Source organism: Astatotilapia calliptera, chromosome 20 (genome assembly GCF_964374335.1).
Source record: "Astatotilapia calliptera chromosome 20, fAstCal68.1, whole genome shotgun sequence".
NCBI classification, from domain to species: Eukaryota; Metazoa; Chordata; class Actinopteri; order Cichliformes; family Cichlidae; genus Astatotilapia; species Astatotilapia calliptera.
The window spans coordinates 24344119-24367709 of NC_137441.1; the positions used below are offsets into that span (position 1 = coordinate 24344119).

General features: G+C 39.7%; 1 protein-coding gene across 2 annotated transcripts in view; it reads right to left on the reverse strand.

Annotated features, from left to right (window-relative positions):
* chchd6a (coiled-coil-helix-coiled-coil-helix domain containing 6a) overlaps nt 1–23591 on the reverse strand; it is a 74169-nt gene that overhangs the window by 19655 nt on the left and 30923 nt on the right. For both annotated transcript variants that reach the window (XM_026153121.2, XM_026153120.2), the window contains 2 exons: nt 14831–14901; nt 3158–3293 (listed from right to left, as the gene is read on the reverse strand). In XM_026153121.2, coding sequence (XP_026008906.1) covers nt 3158–3293; nt 14831–14901 — 207 coding nt within the window. The remainder of the gene's footprint in view (nt 1–3157; nt 3294–14830; nt 14902–23591) is intronic.

Sequence of the window (23591 nt, forward strand, 5' to 3'; positions counted from 1 at the left end):
AGAAATGAAACTGACTTACTGGAGGTAAAGTAACTCCAACTAACTGGAAGGTAGATCAAATTTAAAAAGCTTTATATGCCTCTCTTATTTCTTTCCAATTGTAAATGTATTCTGTGATATTTAATCATCAATTAACTTTGTTAGTAACCTTTAAACTGCCTTTTGATGCTCCAGCATCTTTTTATATTTATCTTCAAAAACCTGCACAGCTCAGTGTAACGTAATTCAGTCAAATCACTGCTTTTCTATGTGTGAGGCTGAACGGCAGTGAAACACGAGGAATTTTAAAAGTTACTTTAAAAATGATTTGACACTAAAGATGAAGGACAAATCTGGCTGCAATGCCTGATCACATAAACTACATCCTCTGGTGGAAAAAAGAGAGCTTAAAAACATGATAAATAAAATAATCATTAAAAAAGCCTATAAAATCTATCCTCACTACTATATAATCTTATTTACACAGTCAGACAGTGTCTACAGAGTGGGTGGTTTGGTTTCATACCCTCCTAAAATTCTGCAGACGTTATTGCTGCATCAACTGGGTGATGCTCTCTTGTTGACTTAAAATCAGACCAGCTACTTCATTAAGTCTTCTTCAGTTCCAAAGAACATATAAGAATGTTAATATGCATGCTTTCAATAAAAATATCAGATTTAAAAGATCCCCAAATACACTAAAAGGTCAGTTTATTAAGTACACCAGTTCAATTGCTTGTTTACACAGATATCTGCTCAGCCAATTGCATGGTAGCAACTCACTGCATGCTTTAGGCATGTCAAGATAACCTGGTGAAGTTCAGACCAAGTGTCAGAAAAGGGAAGAAAGGTGATTTAAGTAACTTTGAATGTGGAATGATTGTTGGTGCCAGACAAGCTGGTCTAAGTATTTCAGAAACTGCTGATCTGCTGGGATGTTCAACCACCTCTCGGGTTTACAGAGAATGGACTGAAAAATAGAAAATATCCATCAATATGCCTCGTTGATGTCAGAGGTCAGAGGACAATGGCCAGACTGCTTCAAGCTCATAGGAAGTCAACAGCAACTCATAAATTGGGCAATAGAAAAATGCTGTTTGGTCTGATGAGTCTCCTACTTCTGTTACAGCATTTGGATGGCAGGGTCAGAACAACAATAAAGCATGGCTCCATCCTCTCTTGTGGTCAAAGGAGCTTGCAAAGAAAAGCGTCTGGACTTCTTTAAGTTGCTTGAAGACGTTTCACCTCTCATCCGAGAAGCTTCTTCAGTTCTAAGGTCCTTTTGTCCCTCTGTGGGGGGGAAACTCCCACTAGGTTTAAATCTGGGACTCTCCACCATTTGACCTTAGAACTGAAGAATCTTCTCGGATGAGAAGTGAAACGTCTTCAAGCAACTTAAAGAAGTCCAGACGCTTTTCTTTGCAAGCTCCTTTGACTACGATGACCTGGATGACTGAGAACCTTCACAAACATCCTCTCTTGTGCCAAAGATTCAAGCTCTTGCTGGGGATAATAGTGTGGGCAATATATTCTAGGCAAAATCAAGCCCCTTGACTGAGTAATTAACTGACTAATAGACTGAGTATCTTTTAATCACCTCAGCCTACCTGAGTATTATCGTTGACCATGTTCATGAATTTATGACCAGAGTGTATCCGTCTTCCGGTACTAGTAAATTGCACCTAATAAAGTGACCTGTTAATGTATATCCCTTTTTAACAAGTTACTATACCTCTCAACTGTCCCCAAACTGCATCTCAAAACACTGCACAGATCATTTTGTCTACAAAGTGTTCACCGCACTTTCAGGTGAAGGTCTGAGAGTGTCAGAGAGAAGTAGCGTCAGTGGGGTTTCTGCTGTTAATTTAGTTAATGGCAAGGCAGCTAATCAGACGTGAAGAAGGCACTCTGCTGTTTCGAACCTTTGTATGAGCAATTATGTTACATGGAAATATGGCTTAAAAAACCCCCAAAACAAACAAAAACAAACACACGCCTCAGTGACAATGCTTGAAATTTAGCACTAAGCGCCACTGTCTGACAAAAAAAATTGCTATTAAGGCAACGTATAGTTAAGGGGCTGTGTTTGTGTCACTCTTTTATACATTGTTTTTTGACAGAACACATCAGAGCATCTTTATTAGCGGTGCAATTTTGTCACAGTTCTGGCCTCTGCGCAGAAAAATCAAAGTTAACGATAAAATCAGCCACATAAACCAGGCAAACTCTAAGGGTCCTTCTATTGTTGCAGGGACACCATCATCAAGTATTCCCCTGCACTTCCTTTGATGACAGGAGTGCATTAAAGTGTTAGGTTGGATTATTTGAAGGCTATACAGACAGTCCTTTTATACTGGGAACTGAAGCCTGAAGTCTCATTAAAGCCACCAGACTCTGTTGACAAAAACAGTAATTTTCCCCTCGCAGAAAACGGGACATGCTCAATCTGTTCGTTTGTTTGTGGTATTGTGTGACTTTGGTGTTTTTGATTAAACATGTTAAACTACCTAAGTCACTCAGCGGTACTCCTGCAAGTTCAAATTGCTGTTTTGGAAACTGGCTTCAGCTTCCTGTCCTCAAAGGCTGTCTAACAGCAAAAGAATGGAAATATTTTAAATATCACATATGCTTAAATCAAGGTGGCTTTCAGTGATGTCCCAGTCCTAAAGTATGCACTGCTCAGCTTCCATGCATTACCCCAGGCTGCTTCTCCAAACCAGGTTGTGCCGATCCCATCTACTGCAGGTAATAAATCAACTATTGAAAAGTAGCTCGTATAGCCCAACTTAAAAAAATAAATAAATAAAAATCTTAGAAAAACCTGAAGCGACTATTAAAGAAGAACTTAGCAGTGAGGGGGCGGGATTACACATTTTTTTAAGGTGAATGACTATTAGTTATTGTAATCTCTCCTACTACTTCATAAAAATGAATAAATCCTTATAAACAATCTAAATGCATTTTCAAAATAAAAGCACTTTTACTTTAGATTATTTTGCATCTGTAGAGGAACCAAAGTGCAAAAACGATAGGTGAAGGCTATAGGTGGAGTCCTCATAACATGTAAAAATAAATCTCAAATCTTTCTGTTTTCAGCGTTACATTTATGACACATTAACACTTTGCACCATCCCTGACACTTTTTTATTATATCTTTGCAGATTGAAAAAGCTCTCACCTTTTTTGCAGCATTGATACACTGCATGTATTCTTTGGCCAGGTCAGAACACTTTAAGGTCTGGTCTTTGTTGTCCCTGTAACAGGATAAAATCTGAGCCTGCAGGCCAGCACACACTGCCTCTGTGTTGCGAGGCCTGCAAAAGACAAGAAACAAGAGAGACGGAGTGAAAAAACTGTCATTTTTGTACCTCTGTTTCTTACTGCTAGTGTAAATTAGGCTTTCAAATAAAAAAATAAAAAAAGAAGAAGAAGTAAACTCATCACACTATTCATTCAGATTCTTACATTTCTGTAAATCAACGTTTCATTCATCAGTTTAGCTTTGATTAGTTGATGACATAGTATCAGTGTAACATGAATTCAGGTAGGTCAGCTGCTCAGAAAAAGAGAAAAATGCTGGATCACAATTGAAACAAAAAACAACTTTAAAAAAAAAAATCAATACTCTAGCTGTCAGTCTCACATTCATGACTGACTTAGAGGGAAGAAAAGCTGCAAGAAAAAGCATCTAAAATGCATTTACAATCTATGAAAGTTTACAAGTATCCAAGAGAGCTGTCTATTGCTGTTTTGGTGGCAGCACGGCTATTTTCAGCAGAAAAGCTCCAAAAACCTGTTATTCACCAACTCTCCAGCAGCACACTCACAGACAGACACTAGCCTGTAAACAAAGGAAGGCAAAAAGCAGAAGCTTGCACAGACAGACAAGACAGAGTCAACTAGAGTGACTAAACAAAACAACTTCATCAGCTCACTTTGTTCATGGAATTCATTCATTGAAACATTTCAGAAATGTGGTTTTTTGATTACAGTTTTAAATACTGACACAAAGAGCCTTTTTGGAGAACATTACATTCAAAATGTGGTATGCACATCATAGTCTGGCATCAAAACATATGCTGTGTGAAATTTTGTCATAATTGCTTAATGAGAATTTCCTAGTTATGGCCAAAACTGTGTTTCGGGAGGTCGCAGTGATTTTGTGCTTAGATCACAAAATTATAATCAGGAGTCAAAGGAAACATTTGTACCAGACAAATAAAAAAGGGCCTCCAAGTACTCTTGGGGACCTTATTTAAAAAGCTTTTATTAGCAAAGTGCATTTCTAAATGCTGAAATTATTCTTTTAAACAACAGCAAGCTGTCCGAAGAACTTTGTCTGAACTTTTCCATTAGACAAATCCCTGTAAAGATAAAGGTCATCTACAAAGCATCCTGGCATCCTTAAAGAGATCATTGATGATGAATAACTGTTAATAGAGGGGAAGAGGATCTTTAAGACTGCTACCAGTTTCTGAAGCAGCAGAGAACGAGCAGGAAAACTAAGTGACAGTAAACTAATGAAACACTGCAGGTTAGATCACTCAGGCTTTGTGATCAGTCTCATTAGAGATGTGCTCACTTCCTGATGTAGCAGCAGAAACAAGAAGCCCTCCGAGTATTTACTTTAAAGGCAACGGTGTTGTACTTTGTATATAAACGTTATGTAAGAGTAGGTCATGGAGAATAGGCACTGAATTGTAAATAACTGGACATGAAGCTAATAAGTTAATACTTTCTTTAAAGATATAATATATTTGGGGGACAACTTTAAAGAAAGGTATCCTTAAATGTAAAAGCGAGGTCAGAGGTCAAGTGTGACATGTTATTTTAAATATTTATATTATACTTTCTGTATGTTGAAAATAAAGTTTCCAAGTTACGCATCTTTTCGTCAAATTTAGGCCGATAAATCATTAAGATGACATTGAAGCCGTTAGTGAAGGTGAGCCAAATTTTAATGAATTGTTAACATGAGCCCACTCTACACCCTCGCAAAGCTATTGTGTTTACAGACAGAATGACAACACGCACATATGCAAACACTACCAAAAACATAACCTTCTTGGTAGCAGTAACAAAAATGATCACATCACTGACATATTTGGTGAAAAGTGGGGAAATGCACCAGTGCAGCAGCGAGGACTCTGGTCTATCACAAACTTCCATCTGCAGAAGGATCCCACAAGCAATTAGAAGCTTTCATATTCTCTTCTTATTTCCTCTGAATGTGGAGGAGAGAACAGGACTGAGCAGTCTTAACAACATTAGCTGCACTGAAAGCTGGCTGGACACGCCAAAAAAAATTTTTTTTCCCGTGAAGGGTGATTAAATCAAGTTCAAGTTCAAATTTGCCACATGCAGTGGCAGGTTGCCCTGCAGTGGAATGAACCCGCCCCCCGACCTTACACACACAACAATCAGGGAAGCTTTATCATTTTTTAGGGACTCATCTCGTAAAGCTGATCAACTATGGTTACACCATTAACAATTAAGACCGCATGAAGTTAGCAGTGTGTCCAACTTTAATCTCAGTTGTGTTATAGGAGGTTTAAAAAATAAACTCACTCTTTAAATTGGGACGTTTACATCTTACCCACTTCATAAACTGATGTGAATCAAACAGCTTTGCAGCAGCTGTTTTGTTGTACTGGACCTTTTGCATGACAGACACTGAAAGGATGGAGGATGAGAAATAACTGTACTATGCAAATCACAAATATGCCATTTCCTCACTTAGAGGGGGGGAAAGCAGTTGATGGTGCTTTCAGTGCTCCGGCACAACTACACTTTCCACGGCTTTCTCGTTGCTTTAGAAGTTCTTAAGTCTTCTTAAAAGTACTTCTCCCGACTCTCCACAGTTTTTCACCTTAGGCCTAAAATACTTTATAAACATCTTTACCAATTTCAATTGTGTCACTTGTCTATACCTGTAACAATACCAAACAACAAACTGTGTTGTTTAATTTTGAACACTTGTTTTACAGCTGTGTTCAAGTTCAAGTTCTGGGTTAAAGCTGTCTTTTTAATTTTATTTTGTCTCAGATCAGAACAAAAGAAACTCTTTTAAGAAAAAGTAGAAAAAAATGGGAGTGAAGATAAAAAACAATTCACACCTAGACGTGCCAACCTGTTTGAACAACCTATGGGGTGTATAGTACGTGCTTCACTGCGAATCGTACAATTAGCGCTAAATCGTACTTAATTGAGTGGGCAGGATCATTCTGATCAAATACAGCAGAAAAGTGTGCTTTGAGAGATTGAATTAGCCGTGTTTAATTTGATATGTGGGCTGTATTATAATTTGTCTTTACCTGTCTATCTGTGTGATTGTTAACTACGACAGGCTTGCTGCCTGGGCGCCTCGCGGTAATGGATTCTGACTGATTGAAGCAGAGACAAGAGAGTTATGTACACCCACGCAGGTATAGACTGGCACGTGCGCACACGTCTGCTGTAAACATCAAAGGGCGCCGTGCATGCACGCGCTTCGCTACATGCCAACACGTCGATCTCCGCACTGTGTCCCTGCTCGCTTTCTCCACGAGGAGCGTTTAACACCGGATTTAATTGAAAGCCAAATTAAAGACTCTTTTAGACTTTGACTCATGAAGAGAAGCTGACCCCATCGTTTCAATTACAGCATATCCATATCCACGCAAACACTTTATCATCAGGAAAAATATCATGGATGCGGCAACGGAGTTTATCTGAGCGCAGGTGATCGAGGTTAAAGAGGAAAACGAACAGAGATGAAGAGGAAAAAACAGAAAGTGAGATAGAATGATGGATGGAATGAAGCATCAATTGGCTCTCTTTTAGAAGCCCATTTGAAGAAGATGACAGCCTATCAGATTACTCGGTTCCCCCCAAACAACCTCCAATGGTTTATATCTCCTGATTAATCGCTCTTCTTCCACTTTTCGCCTTCCCTCCAACTCTGTCTTCTTTCTTACTTTTTTCTCTCCCTCGCCCGCCCTCCTCCTCTTTTTTTTTCTTTTTGGTCCCACCATTAACAACACAGAGAGTACAACACCAAAGTGTGCCATCTTTATCTCCCCCTCCGTTTGAGGCCGCCAAAGATAAGGAACTCTCCTTTAATTTGAAATAAATGGCCTTCATCAGGGAAGCCAAAGCCTCCTGATAGCGCTACGTGGTTTATTAAAGGCGCTTGAAGCAGAAAATTGGTTCAGCTGCAGCAAAAGCTAAAGCTCTGTCCACATGCTACACCAAATTGAAGGTGAGGTCTTAAATCAACAATATTAACTGAGCCGCTTACGAAAATAAATAAATAAGAGGAGGAGAGTGAGCGGGGTGGGGAGTGGTGGGACTTCTTTCTTCTTCTTTTTTTTTTTAGCTGGAATGAGGTAAAGTGGCATCTCTGACAGCCCGCTGAGCCATGTATGGGGTTGTTGTTGTTCATTTTCGTGTGTGCGTGCTGCAGAAGCACTCTAAATGCGAGTGGAAATAGCAATTTTTACATTTTTTTGGAGGTGGTGGTGTGGTGGGGTACTCCACGCATCTGTGAGCAGTAAATATGACAAAACATAAACAGTAAGATTAGTCGCTTAATTAATGGTGCTGCCCATTATTTTTAATCTCCGGCAGCGAAGGCGGAGGCGGGCAGAACACAGAGGCCTCAGACTTCTGGACCACGCAGCTTACCAAGACAAAGAGAGGGAGAGAAATGAAAGGGTGAGAAATTGGAAAACGGAAGAGACACGAAAACACACCAGTGACTACAAAAGCCTCCGGGAAAGCTACGAGACTGATAAGGAAGATGCTTTTATCGCCTCGAAACCGCGCTTCTCTCAGAGTTAAGAGTGATGTTTTTGTGTTTTTCCTTAATGGCTTTGGCTATACATATGAGGCACTGTTTGTCCTATACACCATTTTATTTCTATCCTGTCAACTACAAAGGGCTGGTATCTCTAATGTGTTTCAGGCAAGTAATTAGAAAATCGTGTTAACATCTCATACAAATAAGCACCCGAGGAGAGAGAAAAAAAACAAAAGCGGAGAGAATCAAATGCTGTGACGTAGTGTAGGAAGTCTGGAATACCTCGTGTGTGAGCAGACACATTGCTTTGTTATTCCAGTAATAGCCTCCAACTACAATCATGCTCTTAACATGAGCTATATTTCAGAATTAAATTACAATAAATGCATTTTTTAAATTAATTGGAATAAAGGCTGCTTTATTTGACAGCATCACAGGCACTGACCTGGAGGTTTTGTCAGCTATTTTTGTATATAGTGCTAAAAAAATCATAATAATTTATGTAAACAAAAGAAAATCCAAACAATGCTATAATGTTGCTATAATTTGATTTTTTTCTTATTAGAAAAAATCAAACTTTACTTCTCATTGTGGCAGTGGTATGCGATGTGATGTCACAAAAAACCATTAAAAATAATGTCTTTGTCACATGAATAACAATGTTTTGCTCTCTTTTCTTTCCATAAATTTAAAAACAAGGCAGGGTTTGTTTTAGGGCACTGCAACCATGTGATAGACAACTTGTGCAGTCCTGCTTTTTCCTGTCAGGCTCCGTAAACCAATCAAAATACCAAGGTGGTGATGGTGTTGTGAAAAAGACAAAAACGTATGGAGCCAAACGCAGCACTCTCAAGATGTAAATACACTTGAAAAAACCTTTAATGTTTCTTGGTCCAGGAAACTCACAAAGCCCAATTTTTAAAAGCTAACAGGGCACCAAGCCAAGGAATCCAAACTTCCAGAACATACCTGAGGAAAGAAAGGCAAAGCAGAGGCAGAGGAACGCATGCAAGCAACAACGCAACACAGGACAAAGGAAGACTGGCAAAATATACAAGAGCTAATGAGGGAAGAGGAGACAGGTGGGGAACAAAGCTTAAGATAATTAACATAACGAGACGGTGGGAGGGAGGGTGAAAATCACACATGCACAGGGAACAACAGTTACCAACATAAAAGATCTAAACAAGCTTGACGCAGGAGAAGACAAAAGAGAAGAGAGGGATGAGACTGATGGAAGGAACAGAATGGAAACACAAAAGGGGAAATAACTATAAACCTGAAGTCATCACTGACTTAATGTAAGACTATTAGCAAGACTAAAAAATAAACCATAGAGAATATATACAAACTTAAGATAACCAAGATGTGTAAACCCAAGTAAAAAAAACCAAAACAAAACAGAAACTCTATTAATAGTAAAATAAATACTGACCAAAATTCTAAAAGAAAGAAAAACTGAAACATAAATCAAAAAGCATAATGAACTCAAAACCTCAAACTCCTGGGTCCAACAGCAAACGGTGAAAAAGCAAAACAAGTCCATAAATTAACGGCCGATCTAATATGTGCTCCTGTAAACAAAGGAGGCAATGTGTTGACCAAGAGCTCTACAGCAGTCTAATCTTAAAAACTAAAGTCTAATTAGCTTTGAACCAGAATCAAAACTCTGTCTCCCAATAAGGGAAACGTGCTAACATCAGAGAAGTTCTCCTATGACAGCAACAACAGAAGGTAAACAAGTTATCAGGTAATGACATTTTGGTACACTGGAGGTTCTGAATCACTCCGACTACTCTTATGTTAGTGGTTTGATTAATACTGATGTGGTGGTGGAAAAAAAGACGATAATAAGAAAAAGAGATAGGGCAGGACAGGTGAAGAGGAAAACAGCTACAGAGAAAGGGTTGCCTCTTATCTCTAGCTTGTAGCTTGTAGGCACCTGCTCCCTGACAGCTTTTCAATTGACTCAGGGCACATATGCTCTTCCCCCCCTATCTTGTTTCTCTACACTCCTTCACTCATCCTCTCCCATCTCTCCTATTCCATCACAACCGTAACCCAGAAGAGCGGGTCCACTATATAGTAGTGCTCAGACTTCACTTTAACTTCCGTGTTTGCGAGAGACAAAGGACTCCCTCTCACTTTTGTCAGTCCTTTAACAATGCTGCACACATCATTTCACTTAGCCTTCCACAGTGGCTCTGATGACTGTAATGCAAAAGATTTCCATAAAAATGTATACTGTAAAGAATCCGTCTGTGTCCATCTGGAAAACGTGCATAATAGAAATAAAGATGAATGCTCCCACTCGGGCCCAGCTATCTTCTAGTTTTAAAATAAAAACCATATATTGTGTAATAATTCGTTTATGCCTGTTCTTGTTTTTGTAAACTGTCATCCTATTTTTTTAATCACCAATTTTAAGTTGTACTTAAACTAATAAACATCTCATTTTAATACTATTTTGTTGTTTTGTTAAACATTATACTCCAAAGGAAACAGGGCAAAAAATAAATAAACAATCTACTGAACAACATCATTTCTCATTCTTCACTGGAAACGGCAACTTCTCAAATCCATTCATGCACGAATGTGAATCCAGTCTGCTATACCAGAGTGAACTGCACAAATATCCAAAGAAACAAAGATTATAGCTGGGTGTACAGTCATTGCCTGCTTGTTGTGGGACATAGTAGTGAATTTAGTTTTTCGATCACAGGCGGTAGAAAACTGTGGATCTGTGTGAAGGACAAATCTGTTAAAATTCAGACTGCAGCAAAAAAGATTCTGCTATCGGGAAATACTGAAAGTAACAGGTGATATGATTTTCCATTGCAGCTCCATTTCAGCTGCACCCTAACTAATGTCGAAACTAACCAATAATTTGCTGATCACAAATACAGTCTGCAGCAGGCAGCTGCCTAAAGGTTGTTTAAGGTATCTAAGATAGAGAAAACAAGAATATACAAAAAGCTTATATGTAGGGTGCGGATCCATCTGTAGCTGATGCGGAGCCGATTTGTACACCCAATCTTACACCTAATCTTCATAACTTTATTTGACAGCATTTCTATTCAAATTCAGGTTGCTATAAATCTGTTTGCAATCCAGACTTGTATTTGATTGGCTTTTCTCTTACAGCACAGCAACAACTTCAAACTAGGTTGCTTATCTATCTGGACTCAACTCGTCGGCTTTATGACTGAGTGATCTCTGTTGACTGGTACGTTCTGACACATGTTGGAAGAATCTGACAAAGGGTGGCTATTAAGACTAGTTGGACTGCCACTGTAACAGACAGCTGGCCTTGTTAAAACACCTTGGATTATTGACCCGAGTGATCTGATGTGAGTATACAGTATATCTTGCCTGTCTCCATTTCACTCCCATTCGACTACTCTGAAGAGGAGGCCGTTGTCATCACAATGCCTCTTTCACTCCAATTCTACTGCCAACGTGTGAAAAACCTGTCAATTTAGAAGAAGAGTTTTATATTTGCTAAGTGAATATCAGAAACTACATCAATCTCTTTGTTTCAGAACAACAATGTTGTTTATGAAACGTCTACAGCCACAGGACATCGATATGAGACATCATTTATTTAAACATTTATATATATTTTTTGTGGCAGCTGGAAAACAGAGAGGCCACATGTGGTGCACTACTCATAAAACTGAGCTGCTCTGAACTACTGCAGAAATCTGTTTTAGATTGAGAGCCATTGACTGACTCTTCTAACAAGACCCTACCTTAGTTTATCTCTTACTGTCTGTAATCCCACTCTAGGAGAGTAAATAACCTGCCAGCACTTCAGTTTTAGGCTTGTGAAACTGATGGCTCTTCAAAGCAAACTGCAAAATTGTGCAACACTGTTAACCAACACGTAGGAACATGAAAAGGGGGAAAGTGGGAGGCTGGGGGCCTCGGGGACGGGTTTGGCAATAATTAACAGCTTATTTTTATAACATTTGCTTATTTTGTGACAATTTGACTGATAAACTACCACACAAGCTTACGTCCTACTACAGATATCAACATCACAGCCCATTTCACCAACTACTGAAACTGTATTTGGACAAAACTTCTAACAGTAAAAGCATAATAGAGGTCTTTCATCAAATGTACGAACCATATATATAGTAATTTGTATCAACATGACATATGTGGTTGCCTGGTTAGTGGAAGGACAGACAACAGCAAGACAGTACATGATAGTTCTCTTTGTGTGTTAGGCGCGGGCAGATAAACTTAAACATCTGGGCTAAACAAACAGTCCTTCACAGGAATCTGCCCAAGGTACCGCAATGTGTTATTAATAAAGGCTGCAGACCTTCTGCCTCTTTCTTTGCCCCTCCCTGGTGTACCATGTACACTGAACTGTCTGACAGATGTCAATGATAACAATGCAATCTGGGGTAATTCCTGTAGCCACGTCTCTGTGAAACACCAGTGCGCTCACAGAAGTAGGCTTTTTTCTCCATCAGTCTCTGTTGTCTGGATCCATCTCTTTATACACACCATGTATCTCCGTGTCAACCCCTGATTTCTGCGGGAATTCCAATTTGTCTGGACTGTCATGAAACAATAGTGGAATGAAAAGTGGAAATAACCTGGTTAAAATACGTATGTACAGACTTGCAAGTGTTGTATGTTTTTCTGATTTACAGTACTTAACAATTGCTGGCTACTTGAACTGTAGGTACCTGTGATAAGTACTAGTAGATGAAATGGTATGCTATAATCAAAATGTGAACTATGCTTGAAAAATCTTTCTCATTACATAAAAATGTCTGAATCTGGTTAAGAAATCTGGAATGCAGTGAACTTCTAGAAAATAAAGGGGAAAAGTAATTTGTAATTGGCAGGCCTGAAGAGTTGGACAAAGAAGGCAAAGCAATGAAAGGCAAGGAATGATAGGAAAGTTACTGAGGCTGCTCTATTATGCTCCATTGAGTTTGACATTTTAGAGTGCTACAGGTTGCAGAATTTCTTACTCTCTTCATCTTCTTTTTCCTTTCTCACGCACACACACACAGAGACGCGCGCACAGCATGGTGACACATTGGCCCTGTGCTCTTTGGCTTCCTCAAGCCCCAGAGTGCTGCCAGCCAAAGCCAAGGATTAAACTGTGGATTAAACACATCCCACACATACCAGCAGGCATAAACACGTGCTTATACAAAGCACAGAATAACACGGACAGTGGAGCTTGGGCGGTTTACGAGTCACCCACATCTTATTTTACAGTAGCTTTGTTCTACTGCTCAGCACTCAGAAACTTCCCTCGGATAGTTTTAAAAACTAAGGTCTGCCTGAAGTTTAATATAAAATATAAAAGACGTTTCTCTCAATTCCACTGTTGGAGGATTTCTGCACAGTCTTCCTATGTCAGTTAAATCAGACTATCGATGGGTATAAAGCAGTACACTAGTACAAATTTTCAATTTTGTGTTAGGGTAAGATTTTCATAAACATTACACAACTGTTGCCTGTTAGTTTCTTTGGGTGCTTTTAAACAATACTGTTTAGTCAAGATAAAGTGAATAAATACATTTTCCTCATTGTTACAGATAATTTATGTGGTCTGAATACAGTATTTGTCCCTTTTTGGGTACAACCACACACACATCAGGTAGATAAAGCACCTGTTCTGACAGAAAAAAAATAACCCACCGTCAGTGTACATGAGCTCCTGCAGTTGATAGCTAGTTCAAGTTGATAGCTTCCAAAATACAAATCGAGCTTGTGCAAAGCCTTCCTGTTGTGTTTACTCACCTCCACTCAACACATATGTAAAGCCAAGGTTAAAAGATTTTGGAACTAACAGCAGATAACCCCCCATAATCTAAAATAACACGGTGAACAATAAGTTCAACAAGATTTAGACAAAACCCCTCCAAGCAAGCTTGTTAAATAATGCAAGGAGCAGGAATAAAAGATTACACAAGTAGGATACAGCCAATTCTTTTATTTCAACCTTCTAAGGGAAAGGATGTTTGGATTTGTTTTTTGTTTTTTTTAAAGAGAGATTTGTGAACTATTCTGACAGGCATGTATAACAAACAATTGTCCTTTTTTTAAATTTTTTAATTATTATATAGGTAATAATGCTGTTTTCAGATGGCTGAACAGGGCAGGAAGTTTCCTAATACAGTTCCCAAGTGGACTAATATCCTGGGTCTGAACTGAGCACTGCAGAATATGTTTGTACACCCAAGATGTTCAGTTTTTGAGTTTTGTTAAAGCATCTTCTGTCAGTGAGTTGACCAATGGCTGTCCTGCTTCACGGTGCTCAACGTCCTCATTTAGTTCCCATGTTCTGTGGCCATCAGACCGACTGGGCCCAGTTTCTTTCTGGTCCTGTGTTTGTCACAGTCGCTCCCTGAATTTCTTTGTTTTTTCCTGCTTTGTTAATAAAAATTGCTGTTCAGTGAATCTGAACTTTGAACTACCAGTTAGCTGTACTGAGAGCATTCGGCCTTTAACAGCAAACTCACTTCTGGCTTCTAATGCAAATGGAACCTGAGATGACCCCCCCCCCTTAAAAAAGTGAAAAAAGAAAAACTGATTTCAGCAGCAACAATTAACTACCTTTTCCCAGCTGCGGTTCATTAAAAGTCCACTATGAGAAGTGAAGATGAGGAAATAAGGTATTGTTAGATGCAGCTTAATCAAAGCAGCCAATTAAAACATTTATCACATTTTCAGTTTGCTCTAGGGTAAGAATGCAACTGGTTAAACAATAAGAAAAAAATATTACAATCTATTGCCATTAATTACTCAACTGTGTGCATGGATAAGTGTGAGTCACAGTGTGTATGAGTGTGGGGATGGGTGGGTGTGTGAGGCTCCAGGAATCATATCTCCTCATTTTTGGACTCCAGATAAACGTGTGACTGTGTGTATTTGCGTGGTTATCTTTGTGAGTTATGACATTTTAACAGGTCTTCATTTTCCGACACCAGAGAGCAGAGAATGAGCCTCGGCCTTAGCGCGAGGGTTTAAATCAGGTCGCGGTTAGGGTAACTGTATAAGATGTGCGGGTGTGCGAGTGCTTGTGCGTCTCACCTGACATTTTCTTCCGTCTTGGAGGCAGCTTGGTGGAACTGTTCTTTGCTTTGTTGATACCTTTCCAAATTCTAAAGACACGCACACCAAAAACAACAACAGGGAAAAAAACAGCATTAGTAAAACGTGTGATTTTGCAGCGTTAATGTGTGTATTTGTGTGCCTTTGTGACTGTAGTATTGTAAGTAGGGCTTATAAAGTGCTGATATATACATCCCTGGGACCGTTCAAGATACCTTTCTGTAACTGTGCCCTCTGATAACTAAGATCTGGCAAATGCAGAAAGAGATGTATAATGTATTATTTAGAAAGTATATGTTTGACTTTAAAAGAAACACTATTAAGCAATATGAAGGACTCGAAAGCTTAGCATGAAGATAAAAGCAAGTGTTTGTGCTAAGCTAAGCCAACAGGCTCAACTATATTATAAGCAGCATATCTGATTTTTTGCTGCACTGCGAGCATAGACACAACAAACAACTATGTATCACAATTTTCCCAAATTTAAGCTTTGCTATTTCATTAAAATAGCCGCTCTGTTCCTAAGTCATATTAAATTGGTTCTCACTTCAGACTGTGCCCATATCTGACTGAATAATAACATTTCTGATCGTCATTTGTCCATCAATGATTTAGGACCCTTTTTTTCCCCCTCAAACCTCATCTTTATAACTTCCCAGATTTTCCTTCCAAGTTCAAACTTAGGAGTCTGACTTCCATTAGATAGCATTACCTTCACATACAGGACCTATTTTTTGTGATTCCAGCCTCTTTAAGCGGAACTAAAGCCTAGCAGTGATGAGCTGCATTACTCATACATTTTTCAAGAAATCGTGATTTCTGATTTCGCAGCTTGCCTGGTGAGTACCAAAACCCAGGCAAGCAGACAGTGGTATTATAACAAAACAAGCAGCTAATCCACAACAACTGCAGCCTCTCCTCTGCTGATCCTCCCAGCTTAGGCCTTCCAGCACCCTGTATCCCCCACAAATATTTACCCAGCAAGCTGTACCAGCTTTGGAAGGAAGCATGGAAGGGAAGAAATCGAGAAAAGGCAAGAAAGAAGGTAAGACAAGAATAAAGAAAGAGAAGCAGCAGAAGGCATGAAGGTAAGTAGCAGGAAATAAAGAGGGGAGAAATATTTTGGCCTGACATTTATTTAGTACAGAGTTGGGCTCAGCATGATCATACAGTCATGTGAAAAACTATAGGAATAACCACAGGAATTAAGAGGGTAAGAAGCAATCAGCTGCTGCTAATAAAATGTACCTCATCAGTTTATCATCAGCGAGTATGAGCGCCTCTATAAAAACTTCAATAAAATTCAAGTATATCTATCACTATCTTCAGCATACATGGGTAAAAATATCTATTTGAAGTGTACAGAAACATGTTTATTTCAAAGCAATCAATGGCACTTCTTGTGACTGAAGCAAGAAACACAGCGTTGTTGGCCTGGCATAGTAGACATGGGTTTCAGTGTAGCATCTTGAATCACAGGCAGCAGGTTTATCAATATATCCGTACTGCTGCGTCAGATGGCTGCAAGGATTTAATGAACTACAGGAGAGATTTTCCCCATTCAGCATAAAGTAGCTGTGGGCAGCTAACGATTTCTGAGGATCAGTTCAAAGTCTCTCATTTTTGTAACTAATCTGATGTTAGCATTGTGTTGCGCTGTAAGAAATTGTAATCATTTGTGTCCCTGTTGTCAAAAGACACCCTGCAGCAAAAATCAAGTATTCACCTGGACCATGGTATAAAGGGAGTTATTTTCCAGCACCTGCTTTTCTTTTTTCTTACACCACTGCTTAACCGTCATCATTCTCCTTCCTTCTCATTACCATCCTTCCTCCACTCCATTTTTTCTTCCAAACATGTGTTTTCCCCTCCTTCCACAGATTAAGCATAATATTGGAGTTGCTTTCCACCATTCATCATTCCTTCATTATCATCGGTGATTAACTCAAACATACTGTTTAACTGTGCTTGCCAAGATGACGTGATGACATGACACTAGCTGCAAAGCAATCCACCAATTTTGCTTAAGTTGAAAGCAAAATTCTCAAACACTGGTTGCACTATTCAGAACATAATCCCTGTCCCCAAGAAACCTAGGATCACTGGACTAAATGACTACAGACCCGTGGCTCTGACATACAGCCCCACTCCCCCCCATCATCCTGACTGACACCCCCATCACCTCTGTGGACTCATTCCACTTCCTGGGTACCACCATCACCCAGGACCTGAAGTGGGAGCCCACCATCACCTCTGTCATAAAGAAAGCCCAGCAGAGGATGTACTTCCTGAGGCAGCTGAAGAAATTCAACCTGCCAACACGGACGATGATGCAATTCTACACTGCAATCATCGAGTCCATCCTCACCTCCTCCATCACCGTGTGGTACGCTGGAGCCACTATCAGGGACAAACAGAGACTGCAGCGTGTTGTGCGCTCTGCTGAGAAGGTGATTGGCTGCAGACTCCCATCTCTGCAGGACCTGTACACCTCCAGGACACTGGGGCGTGCAGCTCGGATCTCAGCTGACCCTTCTCACCCTGGACACAGTCTGTTTGACCTGCTCCCCTCAGGCAGGAGGCTCCGGTCCATTTGCACCAGAACCTCTCGCCATAAGAAGTTTCTTCCCCTCTGCTGTTGGACACATGAACAATAACCGTATAACTGTTCCCACCACTAACACATGACCCTACGCTGTGTTCACTGCATCATTCCATGTTTGGCACTGATCACCACCTGCACTCATGTATATATCATGTATATATCTATCTACTTAGCACTTTTATTTCTTATTCTCATTTTTATTTTCATGTCTATTTAAGCTTAATTTATAACAGTATGTTTGCACTGAAGCACCGCAGCAATTTCCTAATGTTGTAAACCCGCTCAACATTTGGCAATAAAACCCTTTCTGATTCTGATTCTGATTTAGTCCAAGACTATGTCAAAATCCATTTTTACTGAACCATAATTGACCCCACCCTATTTTTTTTACCTTTATATTTCAACTTAATTCTAACCAGCTATAAAGCGTGTATTAGCTTCTATCAACTGGTTAGACTGAGCAACAGATTTCAGTTTGTATTTCCATTAATTTTGAACCAAAATTGAAAGGATTTAAGAAAAACAACAACAACAACAAACAAAACAAAAATGAATAAACTGTGAAGTTTATAACAAACGTATAGTAAGTAGAATATGTGTCCTAACAAGCGATACCACTGACAGTTTCCACAAGGTGATTTTAGCAGCTATAACAGGAAGACAGGCCACGATCAGTTTAAAATAAAATAAAACATTTTACAGGTTAAACTGCTCACTGTATGCACACTGTAGTAGGACCAGAGAACATGAGCTTATTGTTTCTTACACTTTAACCTCCTCGTTGATTCTAACAAGACTATTACAAAAAAAAAGAAAAACCATCATGTTGTATTCAGTAAGACTTGGAATTAGTCAATGAGGCCTTAAACTCATAAAAATGCAGGGCAACCATTGTTCAGGGGGTTGGGAAGCTCATCTTGTAACCGGAAGGTTGGCGGTTCGATCTCCTGCTCTGTCTGTCTTGGTCATTGTGTCCTTGGGCACTTTACCTACCACCTACTGGTGTTGGCCAGAGGGGCCGATGGTGCAATATGGCAGCCTCGCTTCTGTCAGTCTGCCCCAGGGCAGCTGTGGCTACAACTGTAGCTGCTTCCACCAGTGTATGAATGTGAGAGTGAATGAATAGTGGAATTGAAAAGCGTTTTGAGGGTCTCGAAAAGCGCTATATAAATGCAATCCATTATTATTATTAAATAAAGTCTAAAGTTATTCCACACTGGATTTACTTTTCAGATGTGGAAATTATATGCATATGGAATTTATACCAGGAAGTACTGCATGGTACATCCATTCGTGTTGTTTAACTGGAGGTTGGCAAACAATTTACTTTAGTATATGTGCATTACTGCCACCGGCTAGTGGTAGCTCACATTAAAACAAAATCCTGGTAAAAAAAAAACAAAAAAAACAACAGACTTCATGCAACTCTGATCAACTATTGTTAAAATCTTCAAAATGAGTTTTCATTTTCATGATATCCAAGTATTTAAGTCAAGTATTTTTTCAAGAACCAAAAAAGTGGAGCAATCAACGTAAAATGTTTCACAGACTGACAGGATTTGACACAGCTAAATCTGCGTCATTCAGTTTTAAGGGATTTGGCTACAACTAACAGGCCACCTGAAGCTTTAATTGCCATTTACCCTTTTTTTTCCCCAATAGGTTGCTCATTATGTTCACTTGCTCTCGGTCCTGTACACCATTCAACCCAGCAACCTTTTGTCAGTTTTTCTTCTATACTTCAGCCTGAATAGCTGGCCTCAAAATCGCACCAATGCTGCAGTTTATTAAAAGCATCTCTTCCCTTTTTTTTTGCATCTTTTCCATCTAAACTGCGTTGGCAAAAATGTCGGCTGTGTATAGAATTGAGGAGAACACACACATATGCATGGCACAGGGATAAAAAGAATAAATAACAGTGGTGAGCCAACAGGCTTGTTAGCTGTGAAAGGTGGCAACAGCTGTACTTTACTGTCATCAGTCCAAACAGATTTGTGCTTCTCTGCTGATGATGATTGCAGCCATTTCCCCCAGCTGTCTACACATGTTTACAACTACCCCCGTAACTATGGGAACATATTTCTTAAATTTGTTGAATTGGGAAAACTGAAGTCAAACGCAGTTATGTAGATGCTTTTTCTTTCTATACCAGGAGATATCACAAACACTGATCCAGAAGTAGGTGGCAAAATTACTCTTCTCACACACACACACACACACACACACACACACACACACACACACACCCTTTGATCCACCTGTAAAACAAGCAGTCTTTTAACCCACACACACTCCCACTTCATGTTACACTGATTTGAGAGCAGCAACAGCATTCACTGAACAACACAAAATAGTCTTTAATGGTTTCACACCATTAACCCTGGACTATGTGTGGGCCTACATGACATTTTCTTTATATGCACATGTATGTATGACCTATATCTTTAAATAAATATATGTGGGAACAGAACAGGTTTGCATTCAGTGGATTCAGAGTGGGTCTCCTGGTCAGCACAAACACCAAAAGTAATAGTTTCTAATATTGAGAATGCACTTAAAGCAAACCATCTCTTGCTGTTGTCTATATGTGAGTAAGGGCAATGTTTGGGAATGATTTGTACTTCTTTCAACTGCTCAGATTCTAATGGCTCAGTCACACTAGAGTAAAAACATCAAGGCAACCTCTATGCAAGCAGGAGGGGAAAATAAATAAATTCAACCACTTACACGTAGAACCGCTGAGCATGTCATTTTGATCGCATAGAATTTAATGTAAAACAAACAACAAAGGTAGCAAGCCAGTTTACCTAAGAACATATTGTTTATTTAGATATGTTTGCTATTGTGTGTTTGTGCTGCATCCTTTGTTTACAAGTTGTATAATGAATTCTAATGTACATTTTAACTTTGCTACCTATAACAAAATTGTTTTAAAACATTGCAAAACTAAAAAAAGCCCTATAGCGTACATACTTATTCGGTGAAATCTTACTTATACTGATAAAATTAACCTGATCTTCTTCATCACTGCTGCTGTTGTTACATGACGAGGTCAAAATGATGGCAAGTTTGCTGCATATGGTCGGAATAATCTGGGTGGTCCCACGGTCTCAAAACTACTATAACCCTAGTGTTATGCAGCTGTACAGCTACAGCTGTTTTAATAGCGGGATCATATCACACAAAAAGCTACAAATGTTAAATTCAGCTAAAATGTTTTCCAAAAACATTTAAAATATATGTATTAGATATTTTATTTAATAATTGGGGATCGTGTTCTATTCCGTGTTATATCCTTGTGTAATTTACCACCTTCTCTGAATGGTTATATAACATAATACAGAATAAAAGCACAGCATGTAACATTTAGTCAACAACCAAAGTTTGCAAAACAAAAACAAAGAAAAGAAAAAACATTTATTTGAATCATTTTTCTACTTTTTCAGTCTCACTATGCCTTCTTCTGGACACTGCATACTTGAATGTTGCTGGCTGGATTTAATGGTGTGTGTTTACCACAGTTATAGCAGTGCTCCTTTTGCTCAGGAAGAATAATGAGGCAACTGGAATGTTAACCACAACTCTGCAATGTTTAGTAACATTAACTCATTATGAAACTGCTATCTTCATCTCCAGATGGGTGCAGCCTCAGTGGAAATACTGCAAACAAGCTCAACTAATAAGCAGATCCGAAGCCCTCGCTGCCGCATATTGAGCAGACAGCTTTTCGCAGGATGAAAGCGTTAAAGTTCGACTTGGTTTACATAAGGCCCAGAGTGTATGTGTTTCCATAAGAAAGTGCAACACAGCAAAAAAGCGGAGGGTTTTTTTTTTTTTAATGCAGTACTCGAGGTCTGATCAGAAGAGCAGCACAGCTCCATTGGGCTAGGATCACACATACAGTAAGCGTCAATGTGGGTGTATATGTATAAAGATCTATATGTTTACACCTGCATATGTGTGCGCTTATATTCCACCTGCTGTGGGGATATAAATCTGTCATGAAAATCTGTTATAAAAAAATGTCTAGAAAAAAAGTTCTAATATTGTAAATTTATTTTATTAAGAAGGCAACGTTCATTGCTAGCATGACCAGCTAACACGTTAGATGTAGGGTTATGGTAAATCTCCAGAGAATGAATCAAAGTCGATGTACTGTCCTCTGAAATAATGAAAACACAGCAGTGTGTGTCTGTGTGCATGCCGTCCGAAATATTCTCTCGCCTCTGTTTGGCCAGGAATAAAGGTACTGCCTTTGGAATGATTTGGAGTGAAGCAGTGAGTGTGCGTTTAAGTGTGCAGATATTTCTGGTGCACTACATAGAGGCCCCTGCTGACAGCCTGTCAAGCAACCTGTCAGACTTGGAGGAGGATTATTATCTCCTTCTGTATGCTCTATTTCCACCAGCTTCAAACAATACTCCATACTGTGACAGGAGAGTGTGACAGAGAGTGCAAGACCACCAGTGAGAGAAATAGGAAGGGGGGAAATAAAGGAAGAATTAGGGAGATATTAAAAAGTGCTTGCCGAACTAACAAAATATATGCTTCCACGGCAGATAAATGTTAGTATTGATTTTCTCAAATGAAAGACAGACGCACTTCAATCAGGTTGTCCAGTTAAGTCGCTCCTGACATTGTCAAAATAGTGGCAAACGATTTTTCTTGAGCAATTCGTTAAGATGAAACAAGACTTTTAGGGTCAGTTAAAGTTCAAATACTATGTTTTGTGTCTTTAAAAGCAAAAGCAATACCCTATAGTACAGTGGGGCAAAAAAGTATTTAGTCAGCCACCGATTGTGCAAGTTCCCCCACTTAAAATGATGACAGAGGTCAGTAATTTGCACCAGAGGTACACTTCAACTGTGAGAGACAGAATGTGAAAAAAAAAATCCATGAATCCACATGGTAGGATTTGTAAAGAATTTATTCGTAAATTAGGGTGGAAAATAAGTATTTGGTCACCTCAAACAAGGAAAATCTCTGGCTCTCACAGACCTGTAACGTCTTCTGTAAGAAGCTTTTCTGTCCCCCACTCGTTACCTGTATGAATGGCACCTGTTTGAACTCATCATCTGTATAAAAGACACCTGTCCACAGCCTCAAACAGTCAGACTCCAAACGCCGCCATGGCCAAGACCAAAGAGCTTTCGAAGGACACCAGGAAAAGTATTGTAGACCTGCACCAGACTGGGAAGAGTGAATCTACAATAGGCAAGCAGCTTGGTGTGAAAAAAATCAACTGTGGGAGCAATCATCAGAAAATGGAAGACATACAAGACCACTGATAATCTCCCTCGATCTGGGGCTCCACGCAAGATCTCATCCCGTGGGGTCAAAATGATCATGAGAACGGTGAGCAAAGATCTCAGAACCACACGGGGGGACCTGGTGAATGACCTGCAGAGAGCTGGGACCAAAGTAACAAAGGTCACCATCAGTAACACACTACAACGGCAGGGAATCAAATCCCGCAGTGCCAGACGTGTTCCGCTGCTGAAGCCAGTGCATGTCCAGGCCCGTCTGAAGTTTGCCAGAGAGCACATGGATGATAGAGCAGAGGATTGGGAGAATGTCATGTGGTCAGATGAAACCAAAGTAGAACTTTTTGGTATAAACTCAACTCGTCGTGTTTGGAGGAAGAAGAATACTGAGTTGCATCCCAAGAACACCATACCTACTGTGAAGCATGGGGGTGGAAACATCATGCTATGGGGCTGTTTTTCTGCCAAGGGGACAGGACGACTGATCCGTGTTAAGGACAGAATGAATGGGGCCATGTATCGTGAGATTTTGAGCCAAAACCTCCTTCCATCAGTGAGAACTTTGAAGATGAAACGAGGCTGGGTCTTCCAACATGACAATGATCCAAAACACACCGCCCGGGCAACAAAGGAGTGGCTCCGTAAGAAGCATTTGAAAGGCCTGGAGTGGCCTAGCCAGTCTCCAGACCTCAACCCCATAGAAAATCTGTGGCGGGAGTTGAAAGTCCGTGTTGCTCGGCGACAGCCCCAAAACATCACTGCTCTCGAGAAGATCTGCATGGATGAATGGGCCAAAATACCAGCTACTGTGTGTGCAAACCTGGTAAAGACCTATAGTAAACGTTTGACCTCTGTTATTGCCAACAAAGGT